Raw genomic sequence first — 21,884 nt, 5'->3', positions numbered from 1 at the left:
TATGTATACGTTGAAATGTATAGGTGTGTATATGTGCGTGTGGGGACGTGTATGTATATAAGTGTGTATGTGAGTAGGTTGGGCCATTCTTTCGTCTGTTTCCTTACGCTACCTCGCAAACGCTAATAATAATGATAATAAATAAACCTAAATATATATATATATATATATATATATATATATATATATATATATATATATATATATATATATATATATATATTCAAGTGTTTGTACAAAAGTGAATTTTTTGTTTGTTTGTGAGTACCTTTTTCCACGGGGGAATTGTAGCACACTGAGGTACAGGTCCTCCAGCACCTGGGCCAGCACAGGATAGGCTATGCACGTTGGCCTTGAAGGCTGTTTTGAAGCCGCCCAATATCTACAGTATCCACTCAGTTCAATACAATCATTCAGAATGAGCGAGTTTGAGCGAATAACTTCAAACTAAATTGAAGGTGTTGTTGTACCTGAGGACCAAAGGCATTAAAGGCCGCCTTTCAAGCTTCAGAGTTAACACGGCTTCATGTTGCATCGAGAGGCACTAAATACTGGTTATCGATAATTCAAAATCTGGGCCAAGTTTCATTCTATCGCACTTTCCTCTGAAGGCTATTTTGAAGTCACATAAGGTCACCCCATCTTTTGATGTTCTTTTCTCTGTGGTGGACAAATCTAAGGCCTCTAACCTTTTCTGTAATTTAGCTGCCATTTCTCCGGCACAATATTTTTTGTCCTTTGAACCTTTTTTATTAGGTCTTTGTCACTCTCTATGTGTAGTGATTAAATCTGAGAAGCATATCCTAGTTTTGGCCAAATTTAGGACGTGAATAGCTTGCTGGATATTTCCATATCCACACACTTGTATGCTATTCTTATATTGGCCAGCAGGCAGTAATTCCTCTGCTATTCTCGTAATGTAGGCGTGTGTGATTTCTATTTGTGACTGTATTTGTGACTTATGGGAAGAGAGATTTACACTCGTGTTGCCTAGTGTTTTACTCCCATACGTGTATACGCACACAAATACAAACACACCTCAGATTAAGTCATATACTCAATTACCGACCAGCCTCGAGGTCAGGATGAACACCTAGGTTAGGTGCAGGCTAGCTGCCACATCCAGGATTCGAACCCATCCGGGTTCTACCCTAGGCGCACCCTTGGTGACTCATGATCAGTGTGTGTGTGTGCGTGTGTGTGTGTGTGTGAGCAGATGAATAAGAGTGTAAAGAAACAAGAGTCTGATGGTTGAAGAAGTATCTGTATTAAGCATGTATGACCACTATTAATCATATCCATCATTTTCTAAGGTTCATATCATATAGACTCCCATAGTAATGGATATAGTACTGAACAGCAGCCTTCATCTCCTGGTGTCGGAGTGGATCCGTGACACCATGAGTGTGAAGATTCAATTAGAATATCCGTCAAATCTTCTCAGAACTGTCTGTCTGTTCCATATTCTTCATCCTTGATACAGCTGACTTGTGTTCCTCATATACTACGATTCCTGGTGACAGCATCACACGACTTGTTACTACGGTTCTTGGTGACAGCATCAGTTGAGCTGTTCCAACACTAAACGTAAGCAAGGAGGTACGACGCCAGGCCTCTGAGCAAGGCGTTGTACCCAAAGCTCGTAACATCGTGATTAAATGTCGTATCGTCGTGCAGAAGCGGTCGTACCGTCGCGTTTAGAAGTTGTATTGTTGTGGACGGAAGGAGATACTATTGTGCTCAGTGGGTTAGGTCCAGACGAAACAACGCCATCACCAAACCTCTGTCTAACATCATCGCCATCGTAAACCAGCCACCAATACCACTGCTGGCTGATCATCTCTCGTTTAAATCCCAAAAATGTTCAAGATGACACATTAGGCAGCTGCAGGGCAACAGACAGACCAGATCACTAGCGGGGATGAAAGCCACACTAACTTTGCTACATGTGACTTGAGACTCGCGTTTTCTCTACTACTGATATAGAGGAGTGAGGGTGGTGCACAGGGAAGATATGAAGCAACAAGTAGGTGCGTAGAAGGTAGATATGAAAAACGGATTTGACGATGTGAAAGGAAAGATCTGAGAGAAATCTGGTGATGTAGGAAGATGTAAAGCACAAATTCGATGATGAAAGTTTTGAAGGAGAGATTAAGTTTTATGTGGGAGAAATGAGACAAAGGACTGGCTGGCGAGGTATAATTAATGACGGTTTTTTAACGATGAAAACTAGGTGAATGGTCGAACATATGGAGAAGAGCCTTTGTGATTAGAAATGTATATTATTGAGAAGGAGACAAAGGAGCGACAGAGAGAGGTAGGAGGAGGAGGGAGCGGAGCGAGAAAAAGAGAAAAAAGAGGGAGGGAGAGGAGAGAGAGAGCCATCGAAGAAGGGGGGAGGGGGAATGGAACGAGAGAGAGAGAGAGAGAGAGAGAGAGAGAGAGAGAGAGAGAGAGAGAGAGAGAGAGAGAGAGAGAGAGAGAGAGAGAGAGAGAGAGACTACTAAAGTGAAGAAATAAGAGAAGTGAATAATATCAGCGTAAAGTTGTGTTACGGTCGTCTAGGAACCAAAACGACATCTGGAAGGGGCCAAGCAACGATCAAGGCGAGGACTCAACACTCAAGAAAAGATTCAAACAAGAAGCTAGATAAGGACCTAGGCAAGGACCCAAGTAAGAACACAAGCAAGGACCGAAGCAAGGATCTATGCAGGGACTCAATCAAGGACTCGGGAAATGACTCAAGTAAGGACTCAAGCAAAGGTCCAGGCAACGCACTGCTGCAGAAATATTGATTTTTCATGTTCCACTTCAGTGTGGGTCCTTTGCCGGTACCAGGTGGCAGGGCCTCTCACACCCTGAGCTATATTCCAACAATAAGAATAAAGGTTCCAAAAAGTATATATATATATATATATATATATATATATATATATATATATATATATATATATATATATATATATGGGTAAAGAGTATTGGGATCACGAAATAAAGCTGTAGGTGAAAGAAAAAACGAGACCACGCCAGGTCAGGCCAGGTCAGTCCAGGGCACGTTTGACTAGACTAAACCAAACCAAACCTGGCCAGACTAGACCAGACCGGGCCAGACCACAGTTCACACTAGACCAGATCAGAACTGACCCAAGACTTGTATCCTTACAACAGCATCGGGAATGTTATACCTTTAGACATATTCATCTTTGTCCTGTAGGCAATGATCTATCTTTCCACAACCCCTTCTCGCACCCAAGAACTTAACCAATTCTTCAGCCCCAAGGATTCACTCGCTGAACTTTACTTCCTCCAGCTCCTCCTCATCTAAACTTCCTTTAGGTGCTCCCCATCCAGATTCATTTATATCCCTTCAGCACCTCATCACCTTACTGATTCAAGTAAACTTTCAACGTTCTGTTACAATCGCTGTAACTCTGACATTAACCTTTACAGTTTCTCACTGCAGTCTGCCACCGAATAGTGTATATGAAAATAGCAATTTTTTTTTAAACTCCCCCCCCCCCCACACACAAACCAAAGAATCCCCCGAGGCCAATTATAAGGTCTATAGGTTCTGCTACATATAAGATATCCAAGTGGCTAGTGACATTAGTCTCCTTTTATTTTCATCTTTGTTTTCAGGGGGGGGGGGGGAGGGGCATTTCAGATTCATTCGTAATGAACAGCGAAGATTTGGTTAGAAAGCTGAAATCCCTAAATGTAAAATATCCTTATAGTTTAGCGAGTTTTGATGTGAAATCGCAGTTCACCAACGTTCCGGTAAATGTGTTATCCCTCCTCTAACATCTTGGGAAGCAACATTGAGGACATCCCCAGTAAAAACATAATTAAACTAATACGATTGTGTGTACATAATTAATCTTTTGTGTTTGAGGGCAAACATTCCACACAGTTCGATATGGCTATGAGTAATCCCCTCTGCCCTGTTTTAGCCAGTATCATACGGAGTATTTTGAAAGCCATTTACTAAACACTACAGTGGAACAAATAATAGTCTTGCTCTGATATGTAGACGACGTACTTTGCTTTTGGCCTAATCATCTACCCACTGAGGACTTTCTGCATAAGTTAAAGTCGTTAGCTCCTTCCATAAAATTTTCTCATGGTCAAAATGAACAAGTCTTCCTTTTTGGATGTAGAGGTCATCAGGGATAAAGGTATCGTGAGAAATTAGGTTTACAGAAAACCTACAAATATACTGTCTTATGTCCACTATTATTCAAATCATCATATTAATGTAAAAACATCAGTCTTCATATCGATGTGCCTGAGAGCATATAGGATTTCAGATCCTGAATTTTTAGATAATGAACTGAAATTTATTGTCCATTGGACAGAGGCTAAGATACCCAATAAGAATACTTAACCAGTGTCAGAATACAGCAAGGAAACGTTTCTACAGAGGCCAAAATGATAAACCAGAACGTAAAAGTTACCAAATGACCCTGTTCCATGAAACTTTTCTCGAATGTCTTCACATTCTGAAAAAAACGTAATGCACAAGTAGTATTCACATATGACAACATCATCAAGAAAGCCCTTATCAAAAACAGCCCATCAATGATAAAAATATTGTCTAAACTCCCTTGTAAAGATTGTAACTAATCTTATACTGGACAATCGGGGAAAGATTTGGAGACTAGGATCTCACAACATAAGTATAGTGTTAGAATAGAGCAACAGAGCTACGGCTTATTTCAACATAAAGCTGCCTTTGATCACCATATCTACTGAGAAGGAGCTAAGATCATGGCTAAATCAAATTGTTTCAGTGAAAGAAATGTAATTGAATCATGTTTGGTCTGATATATTTGATCATAATGTAAATGTGTCTTTTGATCATTTTAAGTGTGACAAACGGTTAACTGAAATAATCATTAAGAAGTATCCCTCAGAATAACCCTGTCCACACACGATGTAAGGAGAGGAAGGTCAGATGTCAGGTCACATAATAAGTGGCCACCTGCACTCCACGGGGATTATGAAACCCCGCCTCATTGCTACCTCTGTGCTTTTAAGGACCTCAAAACCTGCATCTCCCCCACTCTGTCAACACCTGTATCTCCCCCACTCTGTCAACACCTGTATCTCCCCTACTCTGTCAACACCTGTATCTCACCCACTCTGTCAACACCTGTATCTCCCCCACTCTGTCAACACCTGTATCTCCCCCACTCTGTCAACACCTATATCTCCCCCACTCTGTCAACACCTGTATCTCCCCCACTCTGTCAACACCTGTATCTCCCCCACTCTGTCAACACCTGTATCTCACCCACTCTGTCAACACCTGTATCTCCCCCACTCTGTCAACACCTGTATCTCCCCCACTCTGTCTGAGGATGTAAAAAACGAAAGTACTCACCGTTATTTTCTTTCCAGTGGTGATTGTTGCATATATCTCTTCACAGAAGTGAAGGTTCTGCAAATGATAATAATAATAATAATAATAATAATAATAATAATAATAATGATAATAATAATAATAATGATGATGATGATAATAATAATAATACAATCAATTATCATCATTTTCACCATCATTATTATTATTATCGTCAGTCAGGCTAGGAATTATAATCATGATGTATGTTGGCTTGTTATCTAGGGGTAAAGATCTCTGATGTAGGGAACGAACAAACGTGAAATAGACAAGTATGAAAACTGAGGTCGACTGGTTGGTTGTTTGGGATTTAGGCCCATCATCTGACAGGGTTATTAGGGACGTCAACCACAAGTTATATCCACCAATCGAAAAAATCTGAACACTTTCTTTCTGCCGGTGTTAAGATAAAGACGACAAATACCTTCACTGTGTATATGGCTCATAAACAAATTACACTTAAACTTTAAAGTTTATGATAACTAAGGTTTTCATAGGAAAACGAAATTTCTGAATATAAACAGTTACAGAAGTCTTAGGGAATGAATGAGAGTTTGCAGGGGTCCATAATGCTGGTACAATTTCTTATTTCTAAATATTATGTCGTAAACATCAGGAATTGTCTCCTTGTGGAGGAAACTTGTGAGGGGGTCACCTACAAACTTTCAAGCTTCCTTCAAGTTGTTAGTCAAATGATATGACATACCGAGAAGTTAATATGCTGGTTCCCTACGACAAATGATGTGTTGTGGGAGGAGGCAGACGAGGACAATGTCCCTGGATGGGTGGAGAGTAGGGGGGAGGGGTGCAACAATGGTGGTTGGGAATGAATCGATGAGCACCAGTTGGCCAGAGGTGTTGTGAGGATGGGCAGGAGGAGGGAGGTGTTGTAGGGATAGGCAGGAAGAGGGAGGTGTTGTGGGGATAGGCAGGAGGAGAGAGGTGTTGTAGGGCTAGGCAGGAGGGGAGAGGTGTTGTGGAGATGGGCAGGAGGAGAGAACTTTGAACCTGGTGCTGAGGGAAGAGAGGTCCCTCTTCGGGTTTTTATGTACACATATCAGGGGAAGTGACAGTGACTCAGCTAAAGAGAGAGAGAGAGAGAGAGAGAGAGAGAGAGAGAGAGAGAGAGAGAGAGAGAGAGAGAGAGAGAGAGAGAACACATATCCAGTTACCACATGACAAATGTACTTGGTCTCGGTATGTGCGAAACAAGTGACTGATGATGTTGGTATTACTTGCGTTTCTTCTATTATTTCTTTAATATCATATGATGAATATTAGTACAACGATCAGTAGGTTTATCATATGACAAATACTAGTACAACGATAAGTAACTTGTGTGGACTGCGTCTTACCCTCATTTCTTCAAGTAAACATCATTGATGTCATCACGAGGCCGCCGCTCTGAGAGGATTTTCAAGATTTGCTTCTCCACGTTATCTATCGTCACATATTTCAGACATACCTACGAAATCAAGATGGTATATTGGTGCAGACCGCAGGCAGACATTATTCTTGTGTTTTGCTATGAAAAGTGAACAGCTGACGTACAGAGAGGAGGATCAGATCCCCCACCCCCAACCCCACCCCACGGCCATCTTCCAGCCTGGTTCTAGATTTCATAAAACGTTTTGACGACTATATAAGTTAGAGTCAAACATGATATACGAACATCTCACTGAACAAATCTGATGTACAGTAACGTTCTATCGTCGACCTGCTTGTTTAATAACGAGAGAAATATGAAAATTATGAAAAAAACGGTTTGCATAATTCATAAGTTATGAGCAAGAAAGATAGTTCAATAAATTTTCATTATTTAGTATGGATGGTTAAGTGTAGAGGTTTGATGTGCTGTAATGAATGTGACTAATTTTCGGCGAGCTTCGTCAACCAGGATCTAACTATATATGCAACGACATATTCGTACGTCCTACTGTGTAACGTTAGTTCTCGTGTATCACATGAATAAACTCGCTCATGCAGGACGTATATACTACAACGTAGTCTTTAGGTTTTTCGTCTAGTAAAAAAATAAATAAATAAAATAAAAAATCGACTTCCGTTGGCAGCAGTGGAATCATTCACACTATTTGTGGCAAGTCAGAGAGCGGAAAAGCCCGGAGGATGAGAGCAGGATGGGAGGGCTGTAGGGAAGGACGTACGGTAATGGGGAAAGGAGAAAAAAGCCGATGAAAGAGCATTAGGGAATATATATATATATATATATATATATATATATATATATATATATATATATATATATATATATATATATATATATGCCTGAGGATTGGCGGAATGCGTGCATAGTGCCATTGTACAAAGGCAAAGGGAATAAGAGTGAGTGCTCAAATTACAGAGGTATAAGTTTGTTGAGTATTCCTGGTAAATTATATGGGAGGATATTGATTGAGAGGGTGAAGGCATGTACAGAGCATCAGATTGGGGAAGAGCAGTGTGGTTTCAGAAGTGGTAGAGGATGTGTGGATCAGGTGTTTGCTTTGAAGAATGTATGTGAGAAATACTTAGAAAAGCAAATGGATTTGTATGTAGCATTTATGGATCTGGAGAAGGCATATGATAGAGTTGATAGAGATGCTCTGTGGAAGGTATTAAGAATATATGGTGTGGGAGGCAAGTTGTTAGAAGCAGTGAAAAGTTTTTATCGAGGATGTAAGGCATGTGTACGTGTAGGAAGAGAGGAAATTGATTGGTTCTCAGTGAATGTAGGTTTGCGGCAGGGGTGTGTGATGTCTCCATGGTTGTTTAATTTGTTTATGGATGGGGTTGTTAGGGAGGTAAATGCAAGAGTTTTGGAAAGAGGGGCAAGTATGAAGTCTGTTGGGGATGAGAGAGCTTGGGAAGTGAGTCAGTTGTTGTTCGCTGATGATACAGCGCTGGTGGCTGATTCATTTGAGAAACTGCAGAAGCTGGTGACTGAGTTTGGTAAAGTGTGTGAAAGAAGAAAGTTAAGAGTAAATGTGAATAAGAGCAAGGTTATTAGGTACAGTAGGGTTGAGGGTCAAGTCAATTGGGAGGTGAGTTTGAATGGAGAAAAACTGGAGGAAGTGAAGTGTTTTAGATATCTGGGAGTGGATCTGGCAGCGGATGGAACCATGGAAGCGGAAGTGGATCATAGGGTGGGGGAGGGGGCGAAAATTCTGGGAGCCTTGAAGAATGTGTGGAAGTCGAGAACATTATCTCGGAAAGCAAAAATGGGTATGTTTGAAGGAATAGTGGGTCCAACAATGTTGTATGGTTGCGAGACGTGGGCTATGGATAGAGTTGTGCGCAGGAGGATGGATGTGCTGGAAATGAGATGTTTGAGGACAATATGTGGTGTGAGGTGGTTTGATCGAGTAAGTAACGTAAGGGTAAGAGAGATGTGTGGAAATAAAAAGAGCGTGGTTGAGAGAGCAGAAGAGGGTGTTTTGAAATGGTTCGGGCACATGGAGAGAATGAGTGAGGAAAGATTGACCAAGAGAATATATGTGTCGGAGGTGGAGGGAACGAGGAGAAGAGGGAGACCAAATTGGAGGTGGAAAGATGGAGTGAAAAAGATTTTGTGTGATCGGGGCCTGAACATGCAGGAGGGTGAAAGGAGGGCAAGGAATAGAGTGAATTGGAGCGATGTGGTATACCGGGGTTGACGTGCTGTCAGTGGATTGAATCAAGGCATGTGAGGCGTCTGGGGTAAACCATGGAAAGCTGTGTAGGTATGTATATTTGCGTGTGTGGACGTATGTATATACATGTGTATGGGGGTGGGTTGGGCCATTTCTTTCGTCTGTTTCCTTGCGCTACCTCGCAAACGCGGGAGACAGCGACAAAGCAAAAAAAGAAAAAAAAAAAATATGTATATATATGTATATAGTAGCGAAAGGGGCAATAGCGTACCAACGTTGTCAGCCCAACTGAGCCGTTGGAATCCACAAGTCCATTCATAGTGAAACAGAAAAACGTTGCTTCGTTACGTATTCGGAGTTAAAGCTATTCTGGCAATAGTGAAGGGTTCACGGGTTATTGGTGCTGCTTCGCTCGGGATTCATGTATTGTTTGGTATCAGTGGTAGCACACGGCATCGCCAGAGGTTCCTCCCTTGCGCCACTAAATGCTTGTGTTGACATAATTGATACTTTACTGAATCTCAGTAAAGTTTGTTGTTGTTCTATTGCTTTACCAAATGTCAGGTATTGTTTCACTGTTACGTCGGGTGTTGTTTCACTGTTACGTCGGGTGTTGTTTCACTGTTACGTCGGGTGTTGTTTCACTGTTGCGTCGGGTATTGTTTCATTGTTTCAATAATTTTCAAGACTGCTACGTTGCTTCACTGTGTGTTATCATTACTTAACTAATCCTTTGATACGACCCTTGAAGGTCAGTTCAAAGGTTAGATAATCATACTCAAGGTTCGCATTTTTGTGCTTAAGGGACGTAAAGTGGTGTTCAAGAGTCGTAATGTTGTGTTCACGGGTCGTAACGTCACGCTCGTGTCATAAGGTCGTGTTCGAGTCATAACGTCATGATCAGGGGTCGTAACGTCATGCTCAAGGGTCATAAAGTCGTGGTTAAGAGTCATAAAGTCGTGGTTAAGGGTCGCATCGTCGTGGTCAAGGATTGTAACGTATTCGTCAAGAGTCATAACGGAGATGAAGGGTCATAACGTCATGTTCAAGGCTCATAACGTCGTGTTCAAGGGCCGTTACATCGTGGTCAAGGCTCATAACGTCGTGTTCAAGGGCCGTTACATCGTGGTCAAGGCTCATAACGTCGTGGTCAAGGGCCGTTACATCGTGATCAAGGCTCATAACGTCGTGGTCAAGGGTCGTAACGTCGTGGTCAAGGGTAGTTACGCCGTGGCCAAGGCTCATAACGTCGTGGCCAAGGGTCGTTACGTCGTGGTCAAGGGTCGTTACGTCGTGGTCAAGGCTCATAACGTCGTGGCCAAGGGTCGTTACGTCGTGGTCAAGGGTAGTTACGCCGTGGCCAAGGCTCATAACGTCGTGGCCAAGGGTCGTTACGTCGTGGTCAAGGGTCGTTACGTCGTGGTCAAGGGTCGTTACGTCGTGGTCATGGGGACAAATAAAACTTGATGTTTCTAACATCTGGTGAGGAAGGGGAGTAGGGTACTGTCCTGGCTCTCTGCTGTAATACCGACATTGTAGAAGCTTTCAACTTCAGCCTAAATCTATCTGGACATATCAGTGTTGTGGGCAAATGTTTTACCTCGAATGAGGCAGAGTACTTCATCTTGAACAGGATAAGTTACTTATAGAATGACTGACCAATTATGGAAGTTAAAAGCAATACCATAGATACGTTTAAGCATATACGATAAATATAGCGGTCCATATCTACGACTCTCGTTATTTGCGACTCCTTAACTATAGGAAAAGTTTACAGGTTTTTCTCTTTGAAACATCTATAGTTCTCTCAACTTAAGCCATACTAATGTACGAGTTTTTGCTTTCTTCCACTCTCATAAACAGCCTCGGTAGGAGCCAGTGGTATGTGCTCCTTCACACTCTCTGTGTACTGAATGGTCAATATGGCAGAGTCGTGTACTGAGTGGTCAATATGGCAGAGTCGTGTACTGAATGGTCAATATGGCAGAGCTGCGCCACGTCAAACAAGTTATTCAAATATCGTTTCATTTCTAAGGAAATGTCTCGCCTCATGATGGCAAACATACCTCGCCTGAAGCGATAGCTATGGTCCTCTGTCCTCTGCTTTACCTAAGATCATCAACTACGAGGTAGTAAGTAAAAGACTCAACATGCAATATAAAGTTTAGCTGGAACTATGAAGCAAATAATAACGGACAAACAGTGAAATACTTGCAGAAAGTGACTCATAACAGTACAAGAAACAATGACAACTCAAGTTTTAGGTGCTACTCAGACCACTCACCAGGAGGATCTCTCTCCAACTTACCTCGAGGATGTGAGAAGTGAAGGAGGTGACCGTCTTCATGTCATGTTAATATTCTCTTACGTGAAGCAACTCGTCTCATTCTCTTCCGTTTGTCTCAGAAGTGTCATTATGACTGAAAAAAAGAAATGGTTGAAAAAATATAAGTTAGGTGATTCCTATCAAATTCTTATTCTATTAATGCCTTAGACATAGCAAAACTTAAACTGTTAATTCTAGACGTACTATCTTGAACTTTTGTTAATGCATTTAATGTAGCATCTTGAACTTATCCTGTTAGGCCTCAGATATAGATAGTATCTTAAACTTATTCTTTTCCTCAGCCGGGAAAGACCTCATAGACTGAGCAGAGTAAACTTTAATATGGAAGACATACACATCACACGAAGCCTCCTTTTTTGTTTATACTATAATTTACTCTCGTCCGCATCGCTGTTCTGCATGAAGACTCGATATTTCCATAAATTTCTGAAAATGTAAACGTCACCACAATTCTTGTAGTGTCCATGCAAACTAATTTACTCTTGTAATTGAAGATGTCAACCATTCACCTGTTCAAAAAAATGGATGTCAATCCCTATTCATCTGTGTTTCAATTCAAGATATAGATGGAACAGTATATTTCTTTTTATAATTGAAGACCACACATGTGGAAAAATGATGTTTATAATCGAATCGCCTACATTGTTCATTGATACATCTCAATGTATAACATTTATAGCGAAGTAATGAAAGTCATTTAATGTCGCTACTCTTGCAGAAGTAGTAGTAGCAGTAGTAATAGTAGGTAGTAGCAACCACCGACTAAAGAGGTACAATTTCCTGTGTGTCGCGAGGTGTGGTGGTAGCGGCGGCGACGAAGTGATTCATTACAAGACCACAGTGTGGTGATGGTCAGGTACCCAGTCCCTCCCTCTCCCGTCTCATCCACATATGAGCTGCTGGCATCTCATACACAATGTTTAACAACACAACTCACACTCATCCATATTCTCTATCATTTTCTTCGTTTCTTATTTGAAAGTTTGCGGCTGTGCAAAAGTTACTTAATTCCTTGGTATCGAATTGGACAGGCTGGCGTCAACGGTCGAGATGGGTTGAATGGTTCCAGGATCACTTGAACGTTATCATGAGAGTGACACCCGCCCACCTCACACAGCTTCCAGACCCCGGCTCTGTCTTTATTCATTAGTGCATCATTTGCTGTCTCAGATCTAATCTTCCCTGTATCGGGCATCATCTGTCCGTTTCTTCCCCTGATCTTCTTCAAGAAGATCCTAAAACCCAACTGTCCAAGAAAGCTTTTCATCTACACTATCAGATGTCCAACTATAATCTCTACCGTCGAGTACGCTCCTGGGGTGGAGAGTGTTTCCTGCAGCAGAGACACACTCACTGGTCGCTTCGTGGCTCTTGAACCTCCTAACTTTAAAGCCAACTGGCCTAAATTTTCTCTACCTTCTACAACCTTGCTTTCATGCTTTTCATATCCTCATCTGCTTATTTCTTCAATCACATACACTCCGACTTCCCGCAACGAAGTATTAACACATTCACATACACGTGCCAGGATCCTTTATGCAGGGGATATCAACATACACCGCAAGGACAGGTTAGACCCTAACCGGGACGAACCCAATTAAGCCGGGACCCTCTATAAGCTCCTTAACGATCTGGAACATTTGTTTAAATACCCAGCCAGAGATACCAATCATCATCATCATGATCACTCCTCAGCACTCATAACCTCTACCCTCACGCTGTTCATATACCATTTCTTCCCCATGCCGGCCCTTCGACCACCATCCCGCCTCTAATTGGGCACGTTCACCCTCTGTGCTCCCTCCTTCTAATTTGGCACGTTTACCTTCTGTGCTTCCTCCCTCTAATTGGAAACGTTTCACCATCTGTGCTTCCTCCCTCTAATTGGGCATGTTCACCCTTTGTACTCCCTCCCTCTAATTGGGCATGTTAACCCTCTGTACTCCCTCTTTCTAACTGGGCACTTTCACCCTCTGTGCTCCCTCCCTCTAATTGGGCACGTTCACCCTCTATGCTCCCTTATTCTAACTGAGCACAATCACCGTCTGTGCTCTCTCCCTCTAAACGCCAAATTTGGCACTTTAATGGCGCTCAGCAATCATCCCTGCACACCTTCAAGATTTTCCCTGGGATGGGTACTATTTATCCAGCCAGGACGCCTCTTGCTGTGCTGCCCATGTAACGAAGGTTATCTTCTGAATATTCATCCCCCCCCTACCAGTACTAAGTTTCATTCTCTTTCTCGAACTAAATATATCTCTCATTTTGGACCTGTTAGGCATCTCAGAACAGGGAAGTATTAACCTGGTCAAATTTAGTAGAGGACAGATTAAAAAGGGTAGTGACTGGTGGGATGAAGTAAAGATGCTTGTGAAAGAGTAAAGAGACGCGTTTTGGCGGTACGTACAAGGAAGGAGTGCATATGATTGGTAGATGTATAAGAGAAGGCAGCAGGAGGTCAAGAGGACGGTGCAAGGGTTGAAAAAGAGGGCAAATGAGAGTTGGGGTGAGAGAGTATCATCTAACTTCAGGGTGAATAAAAAGATGTTTTTGAAGGAGGTAAATGATGTGCGAAAAGCAAGAGAACAAATGGGGACATCGGTAAAAGGAGCAAAAGAGGAAGTTTTAACAGATAGTGATGGAGTGAGGAGATGGGGTGAGTATTTTGAAGGACTGTTAAATGTGTTTGATCAAAAGAGTGTCAGATGTAGGGTGTTTAGGTCGGGGTGGTACGAGAAATGACAGTCAAGGAGAGTGGCTTGGTGAAGAGAAGAGGTGGTGAAAGCCTTCCGGAAGATTAAATCCGGCAAGGCGGCGCAATTGGATGGTACTGCAGTTGAATTTATCAAGAAAGTGGGTGACTGTGTTGTTGATTGGTTGGTAAAGATATTCAGTAATTATATGGATCATGGTGAGATGCCTGAAGATTGGCGGAAAGCATGTGTGGTGCCACAACATAAAAGTAAAGGTGGTAAAGGAGAGTGTTAAAACTACAAAGGCTTAAGTTTGTTGAGTATACCTGAAAAATCATATGGGAGGGTACTGACTGAGAGGGTGAAGGTATGTACAGATCATCAGATTGGGGAAGAGCAGTGTGGTTTCAGAAGTGGTAGAGGATGTATGGATAAGTTGATTGCTTTGAAGAATGTGTGACAAATACTTATAAAAACAGATGGATTTGCATGTAACATTTATGGATCTGGAAAAGGCATATGGTAATGTTGATAGAGATGCTTTGTATAAGGTCTTAAGAATATATGGTGTGGGAGGTAAGCTGCTAGAAGCAGTGCGAAGTTTTCATCAAGGATGTAAAGCATGTGTACGAGTAGGAAGAGAGGAGTGTTACTGGTTCCAAGTGAAGGTTGGTCTGCATCAAGGGGGTGTGATGTCACCATTGTTGCTAAATTTGCTTATGGATGGGGTGGTGAGGGAGGTAAGTGCAAGAGGTTTGGAGAGAGGAGCGAGTATGCAGTCTGTTGGGGATGAGAGGGCCTAGGAGCGAGTCAGTTGTTGTTCGCCGATGATACAGCACTTGTGGCTGATTCGAGTGAGAAACTGCAGGAATTGGTGACCGAGTTTGGAAGTGTGTGTGAAAGGGGAAAGTTGAGAGAAAATGTGAATAAAAGCAAGGTTATTAGGTTCAGCATGGTTGAGGGACAAATTTGGCTGGGATGTAAGTTTGATTATAGGAAAATTGTAGGAAGTGAAATGTTTTATTTATCTGGGAGTGGACTTAGCAGCAAATAGAACCATGGAAGTGGAAGTGAGTAATAGGGTGGGAGAGGAGGCGATGGATTTGGGAGCTATGAAGAATGTGCGGAAACGAGTGAACATTATCTCTGAGAGCAAAAATGGTTATGTATGAAGGAATGGTAGATCCGACAATAGCATATGGTTGCGAAGAATGGGCTATAGATAGGGTTGTGTGGAAATGAAATGTTTGAGGACAATATGTAGTGTGATGTGGTTTGATCGCGTAAATAATGAAAGGGTAAGAGAGATGTATGGAAATAAAGAGTGTGGTTGAGGGAGCAGAAGAGGGTGTATCGAAATGGTTTGGACATATAGAGAGAATGAGTGAGGAAAGGTTGACAAAGAGGATATATGTGTCAGAGGTGGAGGGAACAAGGAGAAGCGGGAGGTGGAAGGATGGAGTGAAGACTTTGAGCGATCGAGACCTGTAAATGCAGGAGGGTGAGAGGCGTGCAAGAAACAGAGTGAATTGGAATGATGTGGTGTGCCGGGGTCGACGTGCTCTCAATGAACTGAACCAGGGCATGTTAAATGTCTGGGGTAAACCATAGAAAGGTCTGCGGGGCCTGGATGTGGATAGGGAGTTGTGGTTTCTGTGCATTACACATGACGGTTAGAGACTAAGCGCGAACGAATGTGGACTTTTTTTTTGTCTGGTTCCTGGCGCTACCTCGCTGACGCAGGGGATGGCGATGCTGTTTCCTGTGGGACGGGCTGGTGTCGGGAATGGATGAAGGCAAGCGAGTATGAATATGTACATTTATATATATGTAAACGGCTGTGTATGTGCAGTTGTATGTATGTATAAGTGTATATATTGAAATGTAAATGTATGTATATGTGCGTGTATGTATATATATACGTCTATTTCCAGGCGCTTCCTCGCTGACGTGGGAAACAGCGATCAAGTGTAATATTTTTTTTTTATTTTGCTTTGTCGCTGTCTCCCGCGTTTGCGAGGTAGCGCAAGGAAACAGACGGAAGAAATGGCCCAACCCACCCCCATACACAATGTATGTACATACACGTCCACACACGCAAATATACATACCTATACATCTCAATGTACACATATATATACACACACAGACACATACATATATACCCATGCACACAATTCACACTGTCTGCCTTTATTCATTTCCATCGCCACCTCGCCACAAATGGAATACCATCCCCCTCCCCCCTCATGTGTGCGAGGTAGCACTAGGAAAAGACAACAAAGGCCCCATTCGTTCACACTCAGTCTCTAGCTGTCATGCAATAATGCCCGAAACCACAGCTCCCTTTCCACATCCAGGCCCCACACAACTTTCCATGGTTTACCCCAGACGCTTCACATGCCCTGATTCAATCCACTGACAGCACGTCAACCCCGGTATACCACATCGATCCAATTCACTCTATTCCTTGCCCTCCTTTCACCCTCCTGCATGTTCAGGCCCCGATCACTCAAAATCTTTTTCACTCCATCTTTCCACCTCCAATTTGGTCTCCCACTTCCCCTCGTTCCCTCCACCTCCGACACATAAATCCTCTTGGTCAATCTTTCCTCACTCATTCTCTCCATGTGCCCAAACCATTTCAAAACACCCTCTTCTGCTCTCTCAACCAAGCTCTTTTTATTTCCACACATCTCTCTCACCCTTACATTACTTACTCGATCAAACCACCTCACATCACACATTGTCCTCAAACATCTCATTTCCAGCACATCCACCCTCCTGCGCACAACTCTATCCACAGCCCACGCCTCGCAACCATACAACATTGTTGGAACCACTATTCCTTCAAACATACCCATTTTTGCTTTCCGAGATAATGTTCTCGACTTCCACACATTCTTCAAGGCTCCCGGGATTTTCGCCCCCTCATCCACCCTATGATTCACTTCTGCTTCCATGGTTCCATCCGCTGCCAGATCCACTCCCAGATATCTAAAACACTTTACTTCCTCCAGTTTTTCTCCATTCAAACTTACCTCCCAATTGACTTGACCCTCAACCCTACTGTACCTAATAACCTTGCTCTTATTCACATCTACTCTTAACTTTCTTCTTTCACACACTTTACCAAACTCAGTCACCAGCTTCTGCAGTTTCTCACATGAACCAGCCACCAGCGCTGTATCATCAGCGAACAACAACTGACTCACTTCCCAAGCTCCCTCATCCACAACAAACTTCATACTTGCCCCACTTTCCAAAAGTGTAATATATATATATATATATATATATATATATATATATATATATATATATGTGTGTGTGTGTGTGTGTGTGTGTGTGTGTGTGTGTGTGTGTGTCGTTTCGACCAGTTCATTTTCAAAGCACGGCAATTCAATCCTGTAATAAGATTAACATTTTGGGCAGAACCGTATCCTCAACTCTACCTTGGGAACGCCAAATAATCAACATCACAAAGTATACTTTCCAAAAGCTGGGGGTATTGTATGGGGTATTGTATGGATGCCGTAATGGTTTTTCTTGTGAGCAGCTATTCCATGTCTGCTGCTTTTTATATTTTTCTTGCTCTGGTGTGGATTCCTGCCCAGTCAGCTGAGACGGTTCTTCATCCACCTCCCTGATAGCGGGACTCTCCCAGTACCAACAACCATCCAACTGTGAGTCCGCTGTGGTAATGCTACCTTCTCGCTGTTTTGGCAACTGGTGTAGGGAGTGCGTGCTGGTGCCCTCATCACTATGACTTGGACCCGCGTCACGCGTCTGGCTGTGGCCTCCCATCACGATACCTTTTCCTTTTCGCCCGAGATAACCTTAACTGGGGTGTGTTATCCGCACTATGTCGATCTCTATGGTATGAAAAATTTTCATGATATCGATATCAGAAATGCATTATAACATGAGCAGAGGAAAGCCACGTACACCTTAGCCATTAAAAGGCTCAATACTGCATGACAGCTGAATTCCAGGAGAGCGTGCCATTGTGTGGGTTGTGTTGTAGCGAAAGACCGGGACTGTAGGAAATAAATTCGGGTCGTCAGGAAGAGGACGCGAGGGAGGGGGAGGATGGGGGTTAGGGGCGTTGAAGTTGATATGTGAATGGTGAGAGCGGGGGAGAGGCAGTGGAGGGAGAGTATCTATCTCCCTTGCCTCCACTCTCACATGCAGTGAAAATCGATTGTATGACTGACTCACGAGTTCACTCACTATGAACTCATTCACCTACCACCCACCTACCTCAGCCAAATCCCCTCACTCGCTTACCTGATTCTACCATATTCCCATGCGCCCCTGCCGACTCACTTGTGATCTACACCCTAAATTACTGTATATTTCTTTAATCTTTTCTTTTTATTTCAGGTTTCCTGCTTAATTTCATTTTATGTCCTTTGTTTGTTCCAGCCTTGTGTGTGTGTGTGTGTGTGTGTGTGTGTGTGTGTGTGTGTGTGTGTGTGTAAATAGACAAATAGAATGAAGAGGAAATCCACAGATAACCCAAGATCCTAATCTCTTCAGTGTGGTTAGAGTGGGCGTGAGATGACTGGGTCAAAACTTGGCGGAGACGTGCTGGCCATGGAGGGCAACCACTCACATCATGCCATATCTTTCGACAAGAACAAGGGCTGCTACGTCAGCAGAGGTGTGGCTGTCCTTCTAGGGATCATCTTCGTCAGCGGGCTGGTGGTTACGGGGCTTCTTGTCTACTACTACGCCCCTCAAGTCCGGGAGACACAACAGCAGGCCGTCTTGGTTCCTCAGAACCCCGTGAGATTCCTCCACCTGTTTGCAGCAACATCCACTCCACTAAGCAACAATATTTTCCCTTCATCTATTCTTATATCTATTTGTTTTCTCCTCTCAACTCTAGTATCATGAGTGAGATATTTTTGTGAGTTGTCTTCCCTTCAGATTCTTGCTGAAAAATATTTGATCCCTGGAACAGGTATCATATAGACATGTGAGAGTCCATCGTGCATACCTATATTTCACGATGAAGTTGTACAAGAGACGTGGATTTGTTCTGAGATAATCATTTATTGTTTCCCTGTAGTCGTCCGTCCGGAAGCCTCTGCTGACCAGGCGACGCACCACAACCACCAGAAGAAGACCTTCAACCGTACGATCCACCATCACTACGGCCAAGGTGTCCACTACACCTATAGCCACGACCAAGGAGGAATCACCCAAGGGGAACATCGACGTGCGTCTCCCGAGGGCCCTGAAGCCGCTCCATTACCTGGTCAAACTTCAGCCATTCATCAACGGAAACTTCAGCATCATCGGCTACGTGGAGGTGGAGATGGAGGCACTGGAACCCACCTCCAACATCACCCTCCACATGGCCGACATCATCACCAGGAACGAGACAATCACGGTAGGTCAGAGTGGGGTCTTGCTGGAATGATCTTACTCCAGATGATCAGTGAACCAGACTGTCAACATGAATTTTGCCATCGCACTTGAGGTCATCTCACAAATGGTATGATCAACATGAATTTGTCTTCAGACATTGATTATAGAGCAAGCTAAGGTTAAAACCGCTTACATAAGTCGTCAGAGAACTAAAAATACTTTGACGTGAGTTTCTTCAGTTATATAAGTACGCGTTGAGCAAGAACTCTAACACCATGAGCAGCTCATACAAATTCTCAGTCAAGATCTTTCTACTTTTAGGAAAATCATAGCACGAGGTAGTTTTCCTGCTCTAAACTTGTATCATTCATCCGTCACAACCTACCTACCTAGATGTACGACGGACGGACCGAAGTTCTCATTCATTTCTGAGTCCAAGAATGTATCAGTGCGACCTGAGAACAATATCAGTTGGTGATTCTGTGCTAAAGTGTTTAGATCCTCTACAGGCTTTTAAAAACGTGAAATCTCTTTGGTGTAAGTCTTGTATTAATGCCTGAAGGTTATATATGTAGAGATAGCGATTGTTTGTGATACATTGCCTGAAGGTTATATATGTATAGAAGAAATTGTTTGTAACAATGTGTAAACGCGGTATGCGTAAGGCAAAATGTTATTATATTCAGAGAGTCTGCTGAAATCTTCGTGAAAAACTGAACTTCATTTTATCAAAAAAGCATATGATGGCCTTACGATTGATCTGACCCTTAAAATTCAGGTCAAGGGTCAGGCTGTTAAGAGAGAGAGACTTGATATTTTTTTTTCTTCTTGGGAATAACGTAAAGTCGACGCATAGGACAATATGTTGTCTGACACGTACCACGTTTATTACATTTTGTTACAAACGGTTGCAAGTATCTGGATGTGTTTCAGCTAGTGCCCCTGGGTGACCTGGATGGACCTGGTTTACGGATCAAGAAACACGAGTACGACAACGAGCGGCAGTTTTACGTAGCCCACCTGGAGCAGGAGCTGCAGCCGGGCCACAAGTACCTCTTGTCCATGGAGTTCCTGGGTTACCTCAACGACCAGCTACACGGATTCTACAGGTCCTCGTACAGAGACACCGATGGCACCGACAAGTAAGTTATCTCTCTCACTGTAAGGCGTACCTGGAGACCTGAACGTGACGGTCACATACAGAGGACAGGCCGCCACGAGACGATGGCCAGGGCCAAGAGGAGACCTGGCGGGTGAGCCGAACAATGTCAACAACAGCATATGATGATGCAACCGCATACCGAGGCCTGCAATCACGGGTGCAAGTTGCTGTCGTGGTCAGGCCACGGAAGAAATGTAAAACGAAAAAGAGACTGAAGACATGAAGTATGGAGAGCAAACTTTAAGAGCTTTTGATGAAGTGGAAATCTGCCTTTTAAGAAGGTCAAAGCTAGTGGGAGAGACATGGAAAGATGAAAGGTTTCAAAGGTCAGCGTTGCTTGGGTAAGAAAAATCCAGAACAATAACCTATTCTCGAGTTGCCAGCGGCCATACAATTATCATGTGACGCAGGGCTCCGAGTATGATGTGGCCTTTCCACCGGCAGAAACACATAGACATCCATAAAAGAAACCGAAGTAATATGTTCAGAAGAAGGGAAGAGAACCACCTCTGTGGCATAGGGCAGTTTAGGTCACTCTGGGTGAGTTGATGAGTCACACTGCTTTAAACTCGACTTCTTGAAATACGTAGAGACAAGACCTCCCCAGCTGTGACAGCAGTGATGTATAGTAGGGTATGTCACTCTTATCTAATCGAAGGACTATTCGGAGAAATATTTTCGGCATTCGGCATTTACAGGGAGACTTAAGTGTTTGCGTGCGTTAGATCATATATGTACATGGGTAATACCGCGTGTGGTCAGTGTGCTGAGTAGCTGAATTAAAGAATCATCAAAGGAGATGAGGAAACTGTGATGATGGGTGCAAGAGGGAGATGGAGGATGATAATGTTCTTGATTCATTAGATCTTACCAGGTTACCTCTGTCCCAGTGGAAAATCCTGTCTTCATAAAAAGTCATAATCTAGTCTGGCGTCTACGGAAGGATAACTATAACAAAAATAACAAGGAATCAGTCCATTATCATTTTCAAAACACTGAGTGTTCACGTGTAAATAAATCTAAACAACTTTACCACTGCGCGCGCACCTGTGAGCCGAACCCGCGGCACCGAAAACGGTGCGTGGGCAGCGCAACCCTGGACAACCGGTGGACTGGAACCTCTATCTCCTGAGCTGCTACAGTCTTGTGTGCACTGTGGTAGAATTGTTTGCATTGATTTACATGTAAACATTATATGTTCTGATATATGGTCATGACCGAGCTGACCGTGAACTGATTGCAGCATCCTTGTGACTAGAGTGTGGGCAGCCTCTCT

At 43.1% G+C, this 21,884-nt stretch overlaps 1 protein-coding gene across 2 annotated transcripts in view; it reads left to right on the top strand.

Annotated features, from left to right (window-relative positions):
* Positions 1 to 21,884, top strand: part of LOC139765058 (aminopeptidase N-like) — a 64,691-nt gene that overhangs the window by 7,783 nt on the left and 35,024 nt on the right. For both annotated transcript variants that reach the window (XM_071692148.1, XM_071692147.1), the window contains exons 2-4: positions 18,610 to 18,858; positions 19,145 to 19,468; positions 20,380 to 20,588. In XM_071692148.1, coding sequence (XP_071548249.1) covers positions 18,631 to 18,858; positions 19,145 to 19,468; positions 20,380 to 20,588 — 761 coding nt within the window. In that variant the 5' untranslated portion in view covers positions 18,610 to 18,630. The remainder of the gene's footprint in view (positions 1 to 18,609; positions 18,859 to 19,144; positions 19,469 to 20,379; positions 20,589 to 21,884) is intronic.

This window comes from Panulirus ornatus, chromosome 52 (assembly GCF_036320965.1).
Source record: "Panulirus ornatus isolate Po-2019 chromosome 52, ASM3632096v1, whole genome shotgun sequence".
Taxonomy (NCBI): Eukaryota; Metazoa; Arthropoda; class Malacostraca; order Decapoda; family Palinuridae; genus Panulirus; species Panulirus ornatus.
This window is presented reverse-complemented; position numbering and strand designations above follow the sequence as displayed.